Genomic DNA, 17,266 nt, shown 5'->3' with positions numbered 1-17,266 from the left:
TGGTGTGTGGTTTTTTTTGAGGGGGGGGGGCGGGGGTGTACACCTCCTTGAGTCACTCGAAAAGAAGACGGAAGAGGGAGAGAGATAGAGAGAGAGGGAGAGAGAGAGAGAGGGAGAGAGAGAGAGAGGGGAGGTGGGGGTTGGGCTCCTGTTGCCATGGTGTTATGCAGCTGTTGCCCCGGTAATGCTGCTGCAGCTGTTGCTAAGTAACAGGGATGGGTGTTGCCATGTGAATGAAAGAGAGAGAGAAGAGAGAGAGAGAGAGAGAGAGAGAGAGAGAGAGAGAGAGAGTGTGTGTGTTCATACCTGTCCAGGTGTGTGTGGTCGGCTCGTCGTCTGGTTCTCACACACTGTCAGCTCGTAGAACTCCTGTATGTCTACACACACACACACACACACACACACAGACACACACACACACACACACACACACACACACACACACACACACACACACACACACACACACACACACACACACACACACACACACACACACACACACACACACACACACACACACACACACACACACACACACACACACACACACACACACACACACACAGTTAGAATTTGCACTCACAAGCTTTGTTTTTATTACATCACTCTCTACAAACACAGCATCCCAAACATTCACAAACACAGGAACTTTACCTCACACAGGAGTTCCTGTTCTGCTGCTGCATCAATCTGTTAGTTTGTTTGTGTCATTGTGTGAGTTTGACGTTTTAAATCGTTAATTTGGATCCATCAAAATATGTTTACACAAACAAATTGATAAAGTGAGGCAGCGGTGAATAACAAACTCCGGAGGTAAAATTGCTGTTTTTGTCAATTGAGTCTGATCTTATAGTGACATCCAATGTTTACCATTAAAGGTGACATATTCTCCTCCTCCTCTTCTTCAGTGTAAATAAGTCTCAGAGCTCCTCAAAACATGTGTGTGAAGTTTCTTGATCTAAATCCACTCTGATCCTGTATTTGATCATGTCTATAAACCCCTCTATTTCAGCCCTGCTCAGAACAGGCTGTTTCTGTGTCTGTACCTTTAAATATGTAAATGAGCTGTGTCTGACCAGGATAATATGTGACCTTTAAGTAGTGTTTATTTAGTTTTCATTTTCTTCTTCTGCTCCATGACAATGAACAGATCTACTATGCGCTCTGATCCTGGATTCATTGTGTCATGTGAACCCATGTTTGCATAAAATAAAAACTTCAAACTTCTATATAAGTATACATTCAATATATGTTTGATAATGTATAGTTTATATACGTATACATAAAGGGGTTAAAGTTCTTAGTAATAATCTAACCCTTATATCAGCTGATTATCTCTCTACTGATTGAACCGTCGGAGCTTTAATGACCTTTGACCCCACAGCTCAGAGTCAGGTCTTAACTGTAATCATTTGTTGTGTTTTGTTTGGAGACATGTCCTCATCAAAGCTTCTGCTCTCCCCTTCCATTCGAAATCAAACGCACACCTGTGAACCTGCTGCTGTGTTTAGCCAATCAGAGCGCAACGAGCCCACAAACGGATCAGCTAAAGTGTTAATGAGACGCTCGCACACACACACACACACACACACACACACACACACACACACACACACACACACACACACACACACACACACACACACTCAGAACTAATCCCGACATGCAGGGAGAGGTCCTGTCCAATCACTGAGCTGTGATGTCACAGAGATGTGATTAAACAATGCAGAGAAGAAACTTTGGTTTTGAGCACGGTCTGGTGTAGACTGTGTTAATCTGTTCACAAGAAGTATCTGTCCAATCAGGAGCAATCGGCTTTGTAAACAGGAAGTCACTGTAGCATCAGAGGCTAGCATAGCATCCCAACATGACAGATTTGAACAGGTTCATCTTTGTTTGATTTAAACGTACTGAGTGTTTCACACTGTACTGTTAATTCAGTTTATAATAAAAACAAAATATGTCATTATGCTAAGCTAACTGATCTTATCAGCCAAACATTAAGGTCATTATAGTGCACTAAGTTGTTTTAGTGATATAATTAAAAATCGAGCAAAGTTTCAGCTCAGAACTCTTTACTGCACTCCACGTTCACTCTTTAGCAACTGAGATATTAGCATGCTAGTGTTAGCATTGTTATGTTGCTGGTCAGACAGGGTGAAAACAAATTATGCTAGCCATTATTAGCTTCTGTAGGTCTGATAATGCTACATTCTTCTGCTACCACTGAAGTTACTAGACTGGTGCAGGGATAATGTATTTTTGTGGCTAACCCGGCTGTTAGCATCCCTCGACTAAAAGCCTCTGGGGTTGTTTCCTATGGATTATTTGGCTCTGTAGCGAACAAACATTTGTCGGTTAGTCACCTAATGCCAATGGTCAAAGCAGTTATTAATTTAATCTTTCTCTCTTTAATTACAAAATATTTATACAATGAGATATAATATTATATTCATGTATGTATATTATCTTTACAATTTCAGTTCTGGTTTCAGTTCATTTATGTATCATTGTTGTTAGAGTGTGTGTGTGTGTGTGTGTGTGTGTGTGTGTGTGTGTGTGTGTGTGTGTGTGTGTGTGTGTGTGTGTGTGTGTGTGTGTGTGTGTGTGTTACCCAGCAGGGCCTGGAACAGGTCACTCTGGAAGATGTTGAGCAGTTTCTCGGCGCGACCTTTGACCCCTTCTTCAGCTCCGGCCTGACAGGCCTCCATCACCTGCAGAGCACGTTCAGTATCTACGACACACACAGAGCACGCTCAGAATCTATGATACCATCTTATACGAAGGGTTAAATGCTCCCCTAACTGTGCTGCAGAGCAAACATGCATGTAGCAGGGCAGTTAGCTCTGATGCTAACATGACACCTTTTGTTCAGCCTGCGTATGTTAAATTCTGTCTCACTACGAGTGTTTTGTTCATGGTCGGTGTTTATGGTTTACTAAAGAGAGTTTTTCTGTGTGTTCATTTAGACACACACTGTGTTTGAATGAACATGAGAGAGCCCTGCTGCTTGAATTTAGACTGAGCTTTATTCTGTTTTTATTGTCATCTGTTCCCGACCAAAATAAGCCTCCACACATCGACATGACTTTTACCCCCAATCCCCACAAACTCTGTGCGCCACGGTCCGTCAGTGCCTCTGCCCCACTGGATCCATTTCTGGAGCCTGAGTGCAGCGGAGAGCAGCCATGATCAGCTGTACACACATAACAGGAGACCCACAAGATCACATGAGAATTACAAGATCACATGAGAACTACAAGATCACATGAGAACTACAAGATCACAAAAGAACTACAAGATCACAGGAGAACTACAAGATCACAGATGAACTACAAGATCACAAGAGAACTACAAGATCACAGGAGACCCACAAGATCACATGAGAATTACAAGATCACATGAGAACTACAAGATCACAGGAGAACTACAAGATCACAGGAGAACTACAAGATCACAGAGAACTACAAGATCACAAGAGAACTACAAGATCACAGGAGAACTACAAGATCACAAGAGAACTGCAAGATCACAGGAGAGAACTACAAGATCACAAGAGAACTACAAGCTCACAAGAGAACTACAAGATCACAGAGAACTACAAGATCACAGAGAACTACAAGATCACAAGAGAACTACAGGATCACAGGAGAACTACAAGATCACAGAGAACGACAAGATCACAAGAGAACTGCAAGATCACAGAGAACTACAAGATCACAGGAGAACTACAAGATCACAGAAGAACTACAAGATCACAGAGAACTACAAGATCAGAGGAGAACTACAAGATCACAAGAGAACTACAAGATCACAGGAGAACTACAAGATCACAGAAGAACTACAAGATCACAGAGAACTACAAGATCACAGGAGAACTACAAGATCACAGAAGAACTACAAGATCACAGGAGAACTACAAGATCACAGAAGAACTACAAGATCACAGAGAACTACAAGATCACAAGAGAACTACAAGATCACAGAGAACTACAAGATCAGAGGAGAACTACAAGATCACAGGAGAACTACAAGATCACAAGAGAACTACAAGATCACAGGAGAACTACAAGATCACAGAGAACTACAAGATCACAGGAGAACTACAAGATCACAAGAGAACTACAAGATCACAGGAGAGAACTACAAGATCACAAGAGAACTACAAGATCACAGAGAACTACAAGATCACAGGAGAACAACAAGATCACAGAGAACTACAAGATCACAGGAGAACTACAAGATCACAAGAGAACTACAATATCACAGAGAACTACAAGATCACAGGAGAACTACAAGATCACAAGAGAACTGCAAGATCACAGGAGAGAACTACAAGATCACAAGAGAACTACAAGCTCACAAGAGAACTACAAGATCACAGAGAACTACAAGATCACAGAGAACTACAAGATCACAAGAGAACTACAGGATCACAGGAGAACTACAAGATCACAGAGAACGACAAGATCACAAGAGAACTGCAAGATCACAGAGAACTACAAGATCACAGAGAACTACAAGATCACAGAGAACTACAAGATCACAAGAGAACTACAGGATCACAGGAGAACTACAAGATCACAGAGAACGACAAGATCACAAGAGAACTGCAAGATCACAGAGAACTACAAGATCACAGGAGAACTACAAGATCACAGAAGAACTACAAGATCACAGAGAACTACAAGATCAGAGGAGAACTACAAGATCACAAGAGAACTACAAGATCACAGGAGAACTACAAGATCACAGAAGAACTACAAGATCACAGAGAACTACAAGATCACAGAGAACTACAAGATCACAGAAGAACTACAAGATCACAGGAGAACTACAAGATCACAGAAGAACTACAAGATCACAGAGAACTACAAGATCACAAGAGAACTACAAGATCACAGAGAACTACAAGATCAGAGGAGAACTACAAGATCACAGGAGAACTACAAGATCACAAGAGAACTACAAGATCACAGGAGAACTACAAGATCACAGAGAACTACAAGATCACAGGAGAACTACAAGATCACAAGAGAACTACAAGATCACAGGAGAGAACTACAAGATCACAAGAGAACTACAAGATCACAGAGAACTACAAGATCACAGGAGAACAACAAGATCACAGAGAACTACAAGATCACAGGAGAACTACAAGATCACAAGAGAACTACAATATCACAGAGAACTACAAGATCACAGGAGAACTACAAGATCACAGGAGAACTACAAGATCACAGGAGAACTACAAGATCACAGGAGAACTACAAGATCACAAGAGAACTACAAGATCACAGGAGAACTACAAGATCACAAGAGAACTACAAGATCACAAGAGAACTACAAGATCACAGGAGAACTACAAGATCACAAGAGAACTACAAGATCACAGGAGAACTACAAGATCACAGAGAACTACAAGATCACAGGAGAACTACAAGATCACAGGAGAACAACAAGATCACAGAGAACTACAAGATCACAGGAGAACTACAAGATCACAGGAGAACTACAAGATCACAAGAGAACTACAAGATCACAGGAGAACAACAAGATCACAGAGAACTACAAGATCACAGGAGAACTACAAGATCACAGGAGAACTGCAAGATCACAAGAGAACTACAAGATCACAGGAGAGAACTACAAGATCACAAGAGAACTACAAGATCACAGAGAACTACAAGATCACAAGAGAACTACAAGATCACAGAGAACTACAAGATCACAGAGAACTACAAGATCACAAGAGAACTACAGGATCACAGGAGAACTACAAGATCACAGAGAACGACAAGATCACAAGAGAACTACAAGATCACAGGAGAACTACAAGATCACAGAAGAACTACAAGATCACAGAGAACTACAAGATCACAAGAGAACTACAAGATCACAGAGAACTACAAGATCACAGGAGAACCACAAGATCACAGGAGAACTACAAGATCACAAGAGAACTACAAGATCAGAGATGAACTACAAGATCACAGGAGAACTACACGATCACAGGAGAACTACAAGATCACAAGAGAACTACAAGATCACAGGAGAACTACAAGATCACAAGAGAACTACAAGATCACAGGAGAACTACAAGATCACAAGAGAACTACAAGATCACAGGAGAACTACAAGATCACAAGAGAACTACAAGATCACAGATGAACTACAAGATCACAAGAGAACTACAAGATCAGAGGAGAACTACAAGATCACAGAGAACTACAAGATCACAGGAGAACCACAAGATCACAAGAGAACTACAAGATCAGAGGAGAACTACAAGATCAGAGGAGAACAACAAGATCACAAGAGAACTACAAGATCACAGGAAAACTACAAGATCACAGGAGAACTACAAGATCACAGGAGAACTACAAGATCACAAGAAAACTATAAGATCACAGAAGAACTACAAGATCACAAGAGAACTACAAGATCACAAGAGAACTACAAGATCACAGAGAACTACAAGATCACAGGAGAACTACAAGATCACAGAGAACTACAAGATCACAGGATAACTACAAGATCACAGGAGAACTACAATATCACAGGAGAACTACAAGATCACGCGGGAATAAAGAGAACAACATGCAAACAACATAGCTTTGTCTTTCTGAGGATGATTTGTTGTTCATTCAGTTCCTGTTTTGACGTCATGTTGATAAAGGGATGAAATATACGAACGTGAGTCTGTATGTTGTATTTTATTTTGGAATTGACCGGACGCTCTGTGCGTTTCCTTGTCTGACTTCGTAGGGATATCTGATATGGTAGTTTCATAGTGAAGATTCTGTAATGTTTCATGGATTGATTGCAGTCCTACACACCTGTCTAATAAATGTAGTTTTTTAAAGCTTCAGTACTTTTGATACTTTTAATGATTGAAACAAATTATATCGTTTTAAAACATCCAAACATATGACAACCTTCCTATTTATAGTAGTAGTAGTAGTAGTAGTAGTAATGTGTGTGTTAAGAGTACAGGTGACTTGATGCGTGAGCCTTACGCCTCATAAACAAACAAAGTCTAAGAACTACAAACAAACAAACACACACACACAAACACACACACATAGCTGTTTCCTGTTTAAGAGGCAGCGGTGACATCACTCAGAGTAAATATTATAAACATGATGATGATAAAGATTAGAGAAGAGTAAAAAGGAAAGGGGAGGATTAGTGAAAGCACACAAACACAATACAACAAACACAAACTTCTACACACACTTAGTCATTAACACACACGCAGGTTAAGAGTGTGTGAAACAGGTAACGATGATAAAACAACGTCTCACCTTCTCTCTTCAGCGGCATGTCGTCTCTCTGATCCACATAAATCCTCTTTAGGGATTTTACAAACACACACGGGGCATGCTGGGTAATGAAGTCCTAATCCTTCACTCTCATCAGCCCTCTGGCACACAGAGAGTCACACGCTGAAGCCCCGCCCTCTCCTGTGTTCAGATTGGGCCATGCTGACAGTCACAGTTTGATTGACAGCTGTAAACAGACACTGTTAGTGTTTAGGTTTAGGTCATCACAGCATACATCTGATTATGAAAATTAACTTTACATGAACTTGTTTTATATTATATATTAACATCTTTGTGTTAATTATAACTGTAGCATCTGTTTACATTAGAGGTACTGTGGCTGTAAATTAGCACTGTTGCTAACTCTGGCATGTTTTACAACCTGAGGTGCTCTATCCCTTTAAATAAATAAATTAAGGGGCGCTGGTGGCGCAGTGGTTAGTGCGAGGCTGTAGTCATCAACGCGGGCGGCCCGGGCTCGAGTCCGGCCTGTGGCTCCTTTCCCGCATGTCATTCCCCACTCTCTGTCTCCCTGATTTCCGACTCTGTCCACTGTCCTGTCTCTCAATTAAAAGCACAAAAAGCCAAAAAGAAATCTTAATAAATAAATAAATAAATAATTCTGTGGGGTGTATTTTACGTTTGACATATCATGACCACTTTGTTTGCGCTTCGTCTTTGTGCATATAAAGGTAACTTTATGATTGTAAAATGTTGTTGTCATGTAAGCTAAGCTAACTAGCTGCATGGTACAGCTTCAAGTTAGTGTAGGGTTGTCAGGATACCCAAATTTAAAACTTTGATATAAGACACCTGGAAAAATCTAACAATAGTGAACCGCGCCGATCTGTCAATCAGGTTAGCCTTGTGCCTATATGCATAACTCGTATCGTTCATAAAACTGGATAAAACTAACAAAATAATTCAGCCCCTGTACAGTGTGTACCCATGATGACAATTACTAATCACACCTGTTTGGTTTTTTTGAACCAGGCTGTAAACATGTTCATCTCTGCTGTAAAAACAGGCTTTTTAGAATGGGTGTGTATGTGACTTCCTGTGCTTCTGCAGCCAGCCTCTAGTGGACACTCCAGGAACTGCAGTTTGTTGCACTTCTGAGTTGGCTTCATCTTTCAACATCAACATGTTGCTGCTCGATTGAGACTTGAAGCAACTCGTGTAGGTGATTTGAACTCTGATAATGAAGTTTGGTTTGTTTGCTGGATTAATGAGCAAACTAGCTAACATTCAGTACCATCACAGCATTAACTCTTCAGTCAGAGGAAAACAAACAGAACAGATAACCTACTTACTGGGATGGATTATTTAAGTGGGTGTTAAATTCCCTCAGTCTTGACTCTCAGGCTCCCTTTTCACTTTAAATTCTAAACATGTTTATGTTTGCGGACAATCTCGGATGTTTGCTAACCCATGAATTTAACACGAGAAAAAAATTAAGTATGTGGTGTGTAGAGCTTGTTGCTGGAGAACATTAGCAGCGAGGGAGAAGTAGGTGTTCCTTGCAAACCGTACGCAGGGCGAATTAACAAATGACTTTCTGGTAAACGGTTGATTTTAGCCTGTCTGTGTGGCTTTACCTGATCAAAGATAGCTCGTTTCGGTTGTAAACGTTATTAACCGGATTAACAGTGTGATTTAGCGCGGACAGCTGCTACGTTAACCTCGATTAATCGTTAAATTTGACCAAATAGTCGTTAATTTTCAGACGTGTTTGTTTTTTCAGTCAGGCGCCGATTAGGGCACCTCTCTCCTCGGGTATTCTCCCGCCTCTCCCACTTCTGACCAATCAAAACCAGTGCTCGGGCAGCGCGCGTATATGATTGGTCCTAGCACTAGAGAGGCTTGAGCTCAGAGCGGCGCCTGATTGGAGCGTTGTCTAGTCGCTCACGTGGCCCCTCTGGTGGAGTATAAAAGCGCGGGCTGGGCAGTGGGACACGACGTGAAGACTCCAACAGCTATCAGCTAGTGACGGCTAAATGCTAACAGTGTAGTCCCGACTCTTCCGCGGGCTTGTTTTCACGCACAGTGCGCGTTTTCGGGGATGTTTTGCGGGTTTGTTTTTTGTTTTTAGGGGGCGTGTGTTAGCCACATGTTAGCCACTATCTGCACGTTAGCCGGATGTGGCTAGCTTTAGAAGCTAAGTGTTTACCAGTTAGTGTCCTGAATTATTCATGAGCTCCTTCCGTGATTGGTGGATACAGAGTCGGAGGCGGGGCTAGTGAGGGTGTCTGCAAGAAGGGAAATAACACACACACATACAGAGGTCTATTTATGTGTGGATAATATTAGAAACGACACACTGAGGAGGAGGAGGAGTGTGTTCTTGGTGAGTAGAGATTGTTATTATGACAGTTTGTCAAACTGAACTGAGATTGAATCAAAGTTTGGATCATTTTCAGTCAGTTTTTAATCAGAAGTTGTTCAGAGAGAAAGCAGCAGTGTTAATGTTACTGTCTCATTAAGATGCAAAGTTACTTTTATGTTTCTTAACTTTCTTGTGTTTCGGAATGATCATGAAAAAATAAATGGCACATCTGTTATAGAATAGAATAATATAGAATAATATAGAATAATATAGGATGACTTTATTGATCCCAAACTGGGAAATTGTGTCGTTACAGCAGCAGGTTGTCCAAACACACAATATAAGTAAAAAACACAATGTTAGCAAATTTAAACACAATATAATATTAAATACAAAGTAAATAAGTACTAAAAATATCAAAACTAAGAATGAGAATATATACAACCAGGATTTAACTAAACATTACTAGTCTTAAATATGAAAGATTAAATGTAAATGTGCAAAAACAGAGTTGTAGATGGTTGTAAATTCTTTATTTTTGGGCTTTTGTGCCTTTTAATGGAGAGATGGGACAGTGGATAGAGGTGGAAATCAGAGAGAGAATTGACATGCGGGAAAGGAGCCACAGGCTGGATTCGAACCCGGGCCTCCCCGGACTACAGCCTCCATGCATGGGACGTGCGCACTATCCACTGCGCCACTGTGCCACCAGCGCTCCGGTTGTAAATGAAATATGAAAGATTAAATGTAAATGTGTAAAAACAGAGTAGTAAATGGACAGTGTTGACATCAGTTAAAGTGAAGGAGTGTAGACATATGAGCAGAAACTATTCAATATAAAGGAGAGTAGACAGATGAAGTGAAGAGGAGTGCAGGGATCATTTATAAATGTAACATGTGCAGAACAGATTACAGTATGGAGAGACAGATATGATCATGATGACAGTTCTCTGCTCACATGAGGTGAGCTGTTGTACAGAGTTATGGCCTTCAGTAAGAAGGATTTCTTGTATCTGTCCTTGTGACAGCGGAGTTGTATCAGTCTGTTGGAGAAGCTGCTCCGCTGTTTGTCCAGTAGGGTGTGCAGAGGGTGATCAGGATTATCCATAATGGATAACAGTTTGTTCAGAGTCCTCCTCTCTGTCACCACTACAAAAGAGTCCAGCTTGCAGCCTATCACAGAGCAGGCCTTCTTAATGAGTGTGTCCAGTCTCTTAGTAGTTTACTAAGAGTTTACGAGACAGGTGTAGAAGAAGAGCGAGTTACCAGACTGAAACTCCTGCTCAACGTGTCCAAACCTAAATGCTGCCAAGACATTTGTGCAATTCACACAGCGCGCTCTCTCTTAGGGTTAAAAGTATGAAGTGTTTTCTGTAAATGCTGACGTACTAAGTAGAGTTTGTGTTTCCTGTGTTGACAAACCAAGTTCTGTCCTCAGGGACACTAAAGAGCTTCCACACGTGCTGCGAAAAACTCTGAAACTCGTTTTTTCCGATGTTTTTCTGACACTACATGAACGCAGCAGTAGTCCTGTCAGTCAAACTAACTCCTCCCCTCTCTGTGATTGGCTGCTAGGTCTTCAGGTGGAAGATGATCAAGATGTCACTGGACAGCGAGACTGTCCTCCCTAACGAGGTGAGCCCCGCCTTCCCCGCCACCGGCAGCCTGTCAGAGCAGCCAAAACTGGCGAAGACCGGCGCCCTCTGTTCAAACAACGGACTTCATCCGCCGGGAAACAGTCAGCACGCCATCACATCCTCCGCTCCCCACACCCAGCGGATCGCAAAGAGGCGATACTCGATGGGCGTCGGCTTCAAAGGGCTGGCCAAGCGGCGGCGTCGCGCCAACAGTGAAAGCCAATCGGAGCCTGTGCTGCCCAGTAACTTCCTGTTGGGAGGAAATATCTTTGACCCGCTGAACCTCAACTCGCTGTTGGACGAAGACGTCAACAAGTGAGGCGTAAAACAGTTCTTTGATTCTTTATCATTTTAGTTTTATATGTAGGATATTTTATCAGCTGAGTGTGAAGTCAGGATGAATTTTGAAATCAGATAATTAAGCTCCTCCTCTTCTCCTCCTCAGGGCGACCAATCAGGAGACACCCAAGTGCTCACCCTTGCCTCTGCGGGGAGAAGACCCTGTAGAGATCCTGGTTCCCCGTGACATCACCGACCCCCTGAACCTGAAGGGAGGGGGCAGGGGCGGGAAGGAGGGGGGAGGAGTTCTGCTGTCCCCGCTGAAGACGAGGAGGAGACACAGGAACAGACACCATGGAGGGGGAGGAGCCGGAGGAGAGAGGGAGGTCGTACCTGCCCGACTGTTCCCCTCCGCTGCAGGACTGACAGGTGAGAGACGAACACCTGGAGCTCTACTGACACCTGGTGGCTGCTGCATGAAACTACTACTGCATTTAAATGGGCAATGACTGTTAGCTAAGCTAACATCAGCTGCTAACCAGAGCTAACATTAGCTGCTAACAGGAGCTGACATTAGCTGCTAACATCAGCTGCTAACAGGAGCTAACATCAGCTGCTAACCAGAGCTAACATCAGCTGCTAACAGGAGCTAACATCAGCTGCTAACAGGAGCTAACATTAGTTGCTAACAGGAGCTAACATTAGCTGCTAACAGGAGCTAACATCAGCTGCTAACCAGAGCTAACATTAGCTGCTAACAGGAGCTAACATGAGCTCCTAACATCAGCTGCTAACAGGGGCTAACATTAGCTGCTAACAGGGGCTAACATTAGCTGCTAACAGGAGCTAACATCAGCTGCTAACAGGAGCTAACATCAGCTCCTAACATCAGCATCTAACAGGAGCTAACATTAGCTCCTAACATCAGCGCCTAACAGGAGCTAACATTAGCTGCTAACAGGAGCTGCTAACAGGAGCTAACATCAGCGCCTAACAGGAGCTAACATTAGCTGCTAACAGGAGCTAACATCAGCGCCTAACAGGAGCTGACATTAGCTGCTAACAGGAGCTAACATCAGCGCCTAACAGGAGCTAACATTAGCTGCTAACAGGAGCTAACATTAGCTGCAAACAGGAGCTAACAGGAGCTGCTAACAGGAGCTAACATCAGCGCCTAACAGGAGCTAACATTAGCTGCTAACAGGAGCTAACATCAGCTGCCAAAAGTGATGCTAACACATAATGAAAACAGTTTACTGGACGTAAACCAATCAGAGAAGAGGAAGGTTCTTCTTAACTGACATTTGGTTGTTAAACTGTTTAATTTTTATAAAATGATTCTCCCGTCCCGCAGTTCCTGCGTTGACCACGGGGGGCGCTGTGGTTAATATAATAAATAAATGACTGTTGACTGTTTTCGTTGCCTGCAGTTCCTGCGTTGACCAAAGTGGGCAGTGTTCCAGCCTCTCCGCTCCCCTGTGAACTCAACACGGCCATCACCTGTCGAGATGAACAAGCCCCGCCCCCGATCCTACCCAGAAGACACACCCACCCTCTGCCGGGCCAGGCCCACAAACATGGTAACCAGGGCGACAATCGCCAACGGAGACGGCGGCGCACAACCTCAACGAGGTCAGGAGACTGTTCAGCAAACACTGTTACCATGGCAGCCCCCGCCAAGCCAACCAAATTCCAGACACCTCTGGTGGGAGGGGCTAAAGTTGGAAGGTAAGTGGAACACCTCGAGGGTATAAGAAGTCTGTGACCTGATTGGCTGCCTGGTGACTTGACCCGTGTTGTGTCTCCTGCAGGTGTGGAGGACTAGAGTCAGACTCTTCTCAGCCACCACAGAAGAAGAAGGACAAACACCGCTATCAGAACGGCAACCACAGCTGTTACTACGGCTACAACGGTTTCTATGGCGACAAGCGGGAGGGACGAGTTGGGTTGGAGGAGGACCCACGGCTCCGCCTCCTCCAAGCCGATTGGTTCAGAGACAAAACGGTGCTGGATGTGGGTTGTGCTGCGGGTCACGTGACACTGGCTGTAGCTCGCAGATTTAACCCCGCCCACATTCTCGGAGTGGAGCTAGACAAACGATTGGTCAACGCTGCCCAGCAGAATGTTAGACACTTCCTGTCACATGACTTGGTGGTGGAGCAGAGGAGGGGGGGTAGAGGGGTGTCAGCTCTGAGGAGCAGGGAGGGGGGAGAGGAGGAGAGCAGGGAGGGGGGAAAGGAGAGCAGGGAGGGGGGAAAGGAGAGCAGGGAGGGGGGAAAGGAGAGCAGGGAGGGGGGAGAGGAGGAGAGCAGGGAGGGGGGAGAGGAGGAGCAGAAGAATAAAGATGTGGAGGAGAAAAAGATGGAGAAGGTTGAGGAGGAGGAGCAGGAGTTGGAGGAGGTGATGGGAGAGTTCCAGCAGGCCCTCTCTCTCCTCCCCCTCCCCCTCTCCTTCAGGGTGAGTCGTGGTCCTCTCTCTGCTCCCCCCCTCCTCCTCCTCCCGCCTCCCTCCTCCTCCTCCAGGTTCCCCAACAACATCACTTTCATCCAGGTGAGTCTCACTCTGACATCACATGACATCACGATTACTGTGACATCATCACTGATCTGACTCCTCCCACAGGGCGACTACGTGTCGGAGCGGGAGGCGTGGCCTGGGCGGGGCCAGTACGATGTCATCCTGTGTCTGGGCGTGACAAAGTGGGTGCAGCTGCAGTCAGGCGACGTGGGCGTGATCACGCTGTTCAAACGAGCCTATCAGAGCCTGTCGCCGGGCGGATTATTCATCCTGGAGCCACAACCATGGAGCAGCTACTGCCGCAGCAAGCGGGCCTCGGTACGAGCTCAGTTCATGTTCATGTTTATTTCATAAAGAGTCACCGTGTAGTTACACGCTGTGCTCATGTGTTCTCAGAGTCGGACGTATTCTCACTTCAGGACTCTGAGACTCAGACCAGAACACTTCACCTGTTACCTGACCAACAACGTGGGCTTCACCTCCTACAGGCTGCTCACACACACAGGTACACACACACACACACAGGTAAACACACACAGGTAAACACACACACAGGTACACACACACACACACACAGGTAAACACATACAGGTACACACACACAGGTAAACACACACACAGGTACACACACACACACACACAGGTAAACACATACAGGTACACACACACAGGTAAACACACACACAGGTACACACACACACACACACACAGGTAAACACACACAGGTACACACACACACAGGTAAACACACACACAGGTACACACACACACAGGTACACACACACACACACACAGGTAAACACATACAGGTACACACACACAGGTAAACACACACACAGGTACACACACACACAGGTAAACACACACAGGTACACACACACACACACAGGTACACACACACAGGTAAACACACACACACACACACACACACAGGTAAACACACACAGGTACACACACACACACAGGTAAACACACACAGGTACACACACACACACACAGGTACACAGACACAGGTAAACACACACACACACAGGTACACACACACACACAGGTACACAGACACAGGTAAACACACACACACACAGGTACACACACACACACAGGTATACACACACACACACACACACACACACACACACAGGTAAACACACGCACACACACACATACAGGTAAACACACACACACACAGGTACACACACACACACACACACACAGGTAAACACACACACACACACACACACACAGGTACACACACACACACAGGTAAACACACACACACAGGTAAACACACACACACATACAGGTAAAACACACACACAGGTAAACACACACACACACACACAGGTAAAACACACACACATACAGGTAAAACACACACACACATACAGGTAAACACACACATACAGGTAAAACACACACACACAGGTAAACACACGCGCGCGCACACACACACACACACAGGTAAACGCGTGCGCACACACACACACACACACATACAGGTAAACACACACACACACACAGGGAAACACGCGCGCGCACACACACACAGGTGATGAGATTTCATTGTGTGTGATCATGTGTTTGTGTTTTTAAGGTAACCAGCGGCCGGTCTACCTGTTCCATAAAGGCCCCGCCCACAGGAAGTGATGTCATCGTGGACAGGATGTAACACTGCCCCGGGTGCTTCTTTTTGTCCTCTCGTTTCCACGAGAACGCACCTGCGACTGACAACAAGAGGTGCTGATTGGTGTAGTCAGGACGATGCACACCTGTCCCCAGCTGGACGACGCAAGCTTGTAGCTGATTGGCTGAACAGTTCGATGACGTGACATCACAGAGGAGAACTATCACATCTGATTGGACGGCAGAGTTTCCTGTGAATGTGATTTGCAGACATCAGGCTAAAGGCGTGTGGGTGGTCACTTCATGCCATGTGACCTCTAGTCCTGGACTCTGATTGGAGCGTGAACACTGACAGGAAGTGACATGTCCATCAGGGGATTTTTTTCAAAATAAGATTCCATAATGAGACTTCATTAAGGGCCTGTGTCCACAGACGGCGCCTTATGACCTGGAAGCGCCTACGATCTCCGTTTCAGGGCGCTTCTCACCAGCGCTCATTGTTGCTAGGTTACTAAAGTGAACTTGTGCTTCCCTCGGTAACGTCCGTTAGTTGTGTTTTTGGATATTTGCTTCAATTTAAAGAAATATCACCAAGAGAACATGAAGACGACGTAAAGGAGTCGTGTCCTGACAGCAGCTCGAGCGTCTCCGCCGTCGTCGTTGTTGACAAAGATGATATCAGAAGTCCCGCCCCTTTTCATTCTGATTGGTCGGTGAGGGAGAAGGGACATTGACTTGGCGGGCTGTTCTAAAAGAATAAGAGTTTTTATTTTATCACGTTTTCTCTTTTCAAATATCTGAAAACTCAATAAAACTGAAGAAACGGAGGACGACTTATTTTCTTCTTCTGGTGATGAATAAATGTTTCAGGTGTTCAGATTTTTAACCTGTTGATTTTAAAACGCTATAACTCCTGAACCACATGAAACATTAAAACATCTGATGATTAGACGAGTCAGGTGAGTTTACCTGAGCGCGGTCCTCTGAAGCAGGATTAATGGTGCATTCACGTGGTGTCGGACACATCGGAAAAACAAGTTTCCGAGCTGTACATGCACATGAACATGCAGAGGCTTTTTATGTCGGGTACAATCACTTCTATCTGAACCACTTCTCTTGACCGCTTCCATCACTGCAACACCTGTTGACCTGATAACTGCTCTCATATCTGACAAACAGAGGGGCGTCCAAAACTTGTGACGATCTTAAAAAAGAAAATTCATGAACAAACATGAATGGATATAAACTTTATTAATACCAAACACTCTGATATGAACACACAGCAACAATCTAATCATCATTTAAATATTAAAATGTTATTTTTCAACACCGTCGGTTTTCAGAATAGTTTCATATTGTCTGTATTTTTTATTCAAAATAAAGTTATTAATTTAATTATCTCTGAACGAGAACCAAACGCGACACTGGACAAGACTTTTATTCTGAGATTTCACAGGATGAATGGGTGTGTATGTGACTTCCTGTGTTGCTGCAGACAGCCTCTAGTGGACACTCGAGGAACTGCAGGATCTTACACTTCAGCATCAGCTTCTTTT

The 17,266-nt window shown here is 44.2% G+C and overlaps 2 protein-coding genes across 2 annotated transcripts in view; one reads left to right on the top strand and one right to left on the bottom strand.

Moving 5' to 3' along the window:
* The window catches only part of dlg4b (discs, large homolog 4b (Drosophila)), a 94,302-nt gene extending 86,958 nt beyond the window's left edge, over nt 1-7,344 (bottom strand). The window contains 3 exon segments of the mRNA XM_065950583.1: nt 307-377; nt 2,618-2,737; nt 7,311-7,344. Of these exon segments, the coding sequence (XP_065806655.1) occupies nt 307-377; nt 2,618-2,737; nt 7,311-7,329 (210 nt within the window). The 5' untranslated portion in view covers nt 7,330-7,344.
* Nucleotides 7,345-9,267: 1,923 nt separating this feature from the next.
* Nucleotides 9,268-16,537, top strand: LOC110003295 (7SK snRNA methylphosphate capping enzyme-like). Its single transcript, XM_065950522.1, has 10 exons — nt 9,268-9,675; nt 11,230-11,606; nt 11,737-11,999; nt 13,001-13,298; nt 13,382-13,791; nt 13,870-13,916; nt 13,956-14,120; nt 14,193-14,405; nt 14,484-14,592; nt 15,682-16,537. Exons 2-10 carry the CDS (start codon nt 11,245-11,247, stop codon nt 15,732-15,734), a joined length of 1,920 nt encoding a protein of 639 aa, XP_065806594.1. The 5' UTR covers nt 9,268-9,675; nt 11,230-11,244; the 3' UTR covers nt 15,735-16,537.
* Nucleotides 16,538-17,266: the final 729 nt, after the last annotated feature.

The sequence above is a fragment of the Labrus bergylta genome, chromosome 22 (assembly GCF_963930695.1).
Source record: "Labrus bergylta chromosome 22, fLabBer1.1, whole genome shotgun sequence".
Taxonomy (NCBI): Eukaryota; Metazoa; Chordata; class Actinopteri; order Labriformes; family Labridae; genus Labrus; species Labrus bergylta.
This window is presented reverse-complemented; position numbering and strand designations above follow the sequence as displayed.

Excerpts from the sequence above, each read along its gene's own strand:
- LOC110003295 (XM_065950522.1), top strand. The coding sequence starts at position 11,245 with ATGATCAAGATGTCACTGGACAGCGAGACTGTCCTCCCTAACGAGGTG. Across the intron at positions 11,607-11,736 it reads TTGGACGAAGACGTCAACAA|GGCGACCAATCAGGAGACAC; the intron begins GTGAGGCGTAAA and ends TCTCCTCCTCAG. Across the intron at positions 13,299-13,381 it reads GGAGGGGCTAAAGTTGGAAG|GTGTGGAGGACTAGAGTCAG; the intron begins GTAAGTGGAACA and ends TGTCTCCTGCAG.